The 5955-nt window shown below is 39.1% G+C and overlaps 1 protein-coding gene across 4 annotated transcripts in view; it reads left to right on the top strand.

Annotated features, from left to right (window-relative positions):
• LOC106961579 (galactosylgalactosylxylosylprotein 3-beta-glucuronosyltransferase 1-like) overlaps positions 1-5509 on the top strand; it is a 112816-nt gene extending 107307 nt beyond the window's left edge. For all 4 annotated transcript variants that reach the window (XM_015055401.1, XM_015055400.1, XM_015055402.1 and 1 more), the window contains one exon: positions 4332-5509. In XM_015055401.1, the coding sequence (XP_014910887.1) occupies positions 4332-4664 (333 nt within the window). In that variant the 3' untranslated portion in view covers positions 4665-5509. The remainder of the gene's footprint in view (positions 1-4331) is intronic.
• The last annotated feature ends 446 nt before the right edge of the window (positions 5510-5955 follow it).

Raw genomic sequence — 5955 nt, 5'->3', positions numbered from 1 at the left:
TGCTTACCTTTAAACACTGATTTAAATATTGTAATTTTTAAATAATTTTACATCAATGGAAACTCAAATGTAATATTTAAAACTTCAATACATAAAATCAGTTATTTAACAATATGAGGTGTTTAATTTTTTATTTTTAACATTGTATTTTCATACATTTATGCCAACGTTGCCCAAGTCTAGTTTTCCAGAGCTACTATCTGCAACTTTAGATGCATTCCTTCTCTAACACACCTGGACCATTGACTCATTATAAGCCTCTGAATGAGGGAAGTCAACCTTTTGTCTGGGGTGTTTTAGCAGGGATGCACTCCTGATCTGTACCGTCAATGTAGCCCGTTGAGGGGGGCCAATATGCTGAAGTGGCCCTCGGTGAAATTGAGTTTGACACCCCTGGCTTAATAGGAGTTTTATATGAAAAGCACTCTCAACAGGGTCTTCATGTTGCTGATCCTTTGAGTCTTACACTTCAGACATTATTGTCCCCAAGGGAAAATCTTCCACAAACGAGCCCCAGCACTCACTCATAGTCAATAAGACAGTAACAACCACAGGCTGCAATGCTAATTCAAAGTGTGCTAATTGTGTGCAAACCAGATATTGCTCATGTTCAAAATTTCAAATTACATGCAAGAAAGAAAAAAATAAGCATTTATGTATTAAAAGTTTCCCATTTACCAACATTTAAATTAACTGACAAATGTTTAAACTTAATAAATTTCAAGACAAGAACAGTTTGATTTGTAAAGAATGAGAACAATAAGTAAACAAGTAATACTGCTAAGATTGTGAAGCAATGGAGAACATTTTTATGCTGCTTTCATGAATGCACACTAAGATATTTAAATCCATCAACTGCAGCAACATAGACAATGATAAATATATTCTTGAATGTGAATATACTTTTTAGGTCAGTCCTTAATTAAATCTTGTGAATACTTAATAAAAGAATAATGATGCATGCAAAGTTCTCCTCCAAAGCCTTATTTTTAATTCACTATTTAGTATACTGTAGTGTTATTGTCCCTTGTCACCATTTCACTTAGTAAGCAATCTTTAAAAATATCCAACATTCATGGAATAAAGGATGCATAAAAATTGAACTGATGCCGACACCGTCCCCATGCGGAAGTAGAGCGAATATCCGACAAACTATGTAATAAGTTTGTAAAAGTAAGGAAACTCGATGTCTTACCCAAGACATTTTTTGAGTCATTTTGCTTTATGAGCCAACCCCCAGGAAAAAAAAAAAAACAAAAAAAAAAAAAAAAAATCTCCAACGAGTCGTGCATCAGGTCTACAAGGTTATTTATGTGAAACAACGGAGAAACGTTAAAGCCCAAGTCTTTTGCAGCCAGAGGAAGAATGTGGGGCACAAAGTCTCTTTGGATGTGAGTGTGAAAGCTGTCAGACTATTTTGCATGTACAAAGCGGGTGAGTAATGATTTAAATGATACAAGCTTGTGAAACTCTGCCTTCAGGAAAATACTTAAAAATAAACAGTAGCATAAAAAGGTTCTTAAATTTAAATACCACAGCTACTGCAGCACGTTTCCAAGCTGCCATAGTGCTACCATTGGAATTTACACATACAATCAAGGATAACTACCTTCACTTATTAATCTTTGATTTGACTATCAGTAAGTGTCCTTATGACAATGGAAAGGGATATTTACTATCAGTTACCTTCTGGCAGACAACATGTGGTAGGTGTTGATCACAGTTTCATTCAAGTGGACGTGAGGTCGGCTGCAGGCAGGCCTTGGTTCATCTCTTGCAGTATTCCAGACTCCGTTTGGGTTTTTAAAATGTAACAAGTTCAATTCTGCGCCTCTACACACTCTGGGTAACAGCTGCCAGGTTTGCATGTTCTCTACTGACATAGCTGAACCATAATTTCCTATTATTTTCCTCAAAATCTTTATGACCGCAGCGTGTTAGCATTAGCAACCACTGACAACCACCTATCTGGAGGTTCATTTCCTTCAGATAGGCGTGTACGATACAAATTGCGACCGCCGATTGGTCAGTTGCTGACAAGCCCCGTAAAATGGTTGATGGTTGGAGTCCTGTCAATTTTGAGATAACTTCCTATCTCCACTTTTAGAAAAGCCAAAGCTATATAAATGTATGAATAGCAATGTAAAAAAAGAAATAAGCACAGCAACGACAACGAGTCACTTCAAAACAAAGCACTATTTTAATTTTAAATTAAAGACAAAATGATTATAGCGCTTACATTCCGAACAACCTTAACAGCTAAGGTTGTTAGCCACTGATGGCTAACAACCTTAGCTGTTATTAATGGGGGAGCAAAGCGAGCAGTACAAAATCTGCAGTCTGTGTCAATATCCAAGAGCAGAAGTGTCCAAACCTTTTGCCAAGATGGTCAAAGTCATTTAGCACAAAAATCGTAAATTTTTTTAAATAAAAATGTAAATCGTTTGTATTTTTTAATACTCAAAAATATAACAAAACAAGTTAAAAAACAGTTGTGTTTTTGTAGAAAATTGTTTATCCAAAGTATCAACAATTTCAAAGGGTCTTGAATCAAAGAAAGGCTTATAATTTTAAACTTTTGGAGAGTCAATTTATTTAGTTTTTGGGCTAGTTTTTGCCTCCTCTCAGCAACAAGAATGTAACAGGTCTGGGCTTGCTGAAGTTTACCCAAGTTTAATCACTGGGGAGTGATTAAACTTGAATAAATTATGTTTTCGAAACAAAGAAAAGTTTGAGAAACTTTTATGAAAATCTTTCACTTGGATAATAACCCATAGACTCCACAAATTAGAGAAGTGTATAGGGCAGTTTCCATTGTCTCCCGAAATATCCTTAAGGACTGAAGAATTCAGAAGAATAATTGGTTTTTATGTGTCTTTTCAACCAAAGGACTTTGTTTCTTTCTTCAGTCTAACATCTCAAACACAGTACTGTGGCCCCTAGCAAACTGGAGCAGGAAACCGAGCTTAAATCCCGAGACTGGCATGCATTCGCGAAACTGGAGCAACACCACACAAGGAATTGTGTACAAACCCATCATATTCGCCTGAGTGAGGCGGTGGGAAACTTGGTTGCATTTTCATTTGCTTGGCTGCCAGCAGAAGAGGGGATTTGTGTCAGTTTCACTCCGGCTGATATTCCCTCCAGAAGAAGCGAGCGGAACACTCATTTTCACATTTCCAGCGTGGATGGGAGAGTGACAAACCTCTTGACACCACCTGCAAGGGGCCTGATTTGTTGTTTTCTCTTGTTGTGGGGGAAGGTGCAAACATATCTGCAAGAAGGAAGCTGGCAAGTGACGTCGCAGCCAGACGATAGACGGATTTACTCCCTGCCAAAGAACGTTCATCCTTGAAACGGCGTGAGGAGAAACGGTTTGTGTAGCCGACAAAGCAAGCTGGAGACCAAAAAGACAGAATAAGAGTGTGATGAGAGATGATGTTGGATAGAAAAATGTGACCAATGGCAGAGGATATTTTTAGCCCAACCATGCACGTAGACACATACAAACCCAGTATCTCTCCAGTGTCACCGTTACTTCCTAGAGCTCATTAGAACAGACTCAGCTACTTGTTTCTCCCAGGAGCTCACATCCATGAATCTCCCAAAGTTTTCTGCCGCTTCGTAATGTTCAAACTGTGCTCCTCCTAAATCACCTGACCTGAACGCTCAGCAGAAACGGAAAAGGTACGAATGCGTCCGATGTGTCTGCTTGTTCCATCAGTGCAGGCGAGCACTGCATCTTACCAGTGACTGCAGAGGTACTTGAGAGGCATCATTATTTCTGCTGCATCGAGTTTGACTAAATGCCTCTGCAATTTCTAAATCCTCTTCGACCCTCATTATAAAAATGCACCTTTTATTACAGCTGCAGCTTTTTGTCAGAGTGGCAAGAACCCGAGGAGCAACCGACAAAGGAGAGGGCGGCAAAAGTGCTTGATCGCAGAAGATTAAAGGACCAAACAAGGGGGAAGTAAAAAGGAGGATGGTGCTGTTCCACCTTAAAGAATCTTTTGAGCCAACCAGGAAGCTGAGCCATTTTCTCTAATAGCTCTGTTCCTTTAAAGCCTCCTGGCTCTGCCCGTGTTTACTCCCTCTTAAGATGGCTGCGCCTCATTATCTTATTGTACTGCAGCCCTTGAACAGTGTGTCAGCTGCACTTGGTACAGCAGCACGGTCAATATTCACCGTCTTTCAGAATGAATCATCTCCTTCAATGCTCTGATGCAGCGCTGCTGACTGAGGCTAAACTACTGTCTTCCTGTCATGTATGCTCCTTCAGATCACTAATATGCTCTCTCTCTCTCTCTCTCTTCCTCTCCTCCGGCTAGATGAGGTCGACTCGGAAAGTCTCGGTGTGGCCTGTGGCCTTCGTGGGTGGCCTGCGCTACGAGTCCCCCAAGGTAAACGCAGCCGGAAAGGTCTACGGCTGGAAGGCGGTGTTCGACCCCCACCGGCCATTTGCCATCGACATGGCTGGCTTCGCCATCAACCTGAAGCTCATCCTCGCCAAACCACAGGCGTACTTTAAGCTCCGCGGCGTGAAGGGAGGCTACCAGGAGAGTAGCTTGCTCCGAGAACTCGTAACACTCAATGACCTGGAGCCAAAAGCTGCCCACTGCCCTAAGGTTTCCTCGGGTTTTTTTTTTTTTTTTTTTCTATGATCATGAAAGTTCAGCAGCTCAACTGAAAACAGTTTAACTGTATTTGACACAGTCCGAAATCTGCAAAATAAGGTCCAGGATGTAAATTGGTTTTGAGTTGGGAACTTCTTCATTCATTCATTCATTTATTCATTTTTATGTTCACTGCCTTAATTAACATAAAGTATTAATCTTATAAAGTACTTTATGTTAAATGCTTAGTGAATGTAGATTTAATTTAAATCTGTTGAAAAAAATAAAATAAAAATCAAGTAAGAGTGGCAAAATAATTTACACATACTCCCCCCTCTGGTTGCTGCATCTGAGTTTTAGCGTAGCAATAAATGTAGAGGCTTGCATGCCACCAGTGTCATTTTAACGATGTGATAATGATGTGAACATTGTCAACCATGACCAAAACCGCAAACGGGGTGGTTCTAAAAATATTGTTTATATTATTTTAAGAAACAAGCAATAGAAACAACATGATTTCATATGTTTGCACAAATGACAAAAAAATCATTTAAAATCTAACGCCTTCCCCCAGTCTTTTAGAAATTACCCTAAATGGCTGTGCTGACCATGTTTTTTTTGTTTTGTTTTGGGTTTTTTAATGAATGTTATCCTGATCACAGCGACAAAATAAAATTTTCTTGCAGCAACAGAGGACACGGCAAGAAGTCCTCTTAAAACATCATTAAAACATCAAAACTTTATTTTTCAAGAAATCTGTTTCTCAACAGAGTTTCCGTTGGTGCCTTTTTTAATAAACATGGAAAAATGGTTCTCAAATTCCATATTCAGTGCAAGTCACTGAGCGGCTTCTTTTAACTTTAAAGAAGAAGCACAAGCACTGCCGAAGCACACAAATATTGACATGAGGCTCACAGTAATTAAAAACGACTGCTAATTTAACCTCTATGGACCCCCAGTATTCACGGTGAAAATCAACAAATGCTAAAATCTGCTAAAACTTGAGGCTCCCTCTAGAAACATTTATATTTGTGTATTTTAACAGTAAAAGCACAAAATATGGGTCGTTATGTATTAACATGCACCAGGCACGTGCAGAGGGGGGCGCAGGGGGCTTGAGCCCCTTTTATCCTTGATGCATCAGTAAAATACAGTATAGCCGTTGCTCGTTATAGAAAACTTTTTTTTTTTGGTTGCTAATCAAGGAACCAGAAAAACCTTTTCTATATACATTCTTTAATATATCTAGTTGCAAAAAAAAAAGAAAAACAAAAGCATTTATTGATTTATCGGTGCAGCTGTAATTTTTTAATTGCCCAAACTAACTCCTGTTTATGCT

Source organism: Poecilia latipinna, unplaced genomic scaffold, assembly GCF_001443285.1.
Source record: "Poecilia latipinna isolate Pla-1442-1.1 unplaced genomic scaffold, P_latipinna-1.0 Scaffold1314, whole genome shotgun sequence".
Lineage (NCBI taxonomy): Eukaryota > Metazoa > Chordata > Actinopteri > Cyprinodontiformes > Poeciliidae > Poecilia > Poecilia latipinna.
The sequence above is the reverse complement of the archived record's forward strand: the minus strand, read 5'-3'. Positions and strand labels throughout refer to the sequence as shown.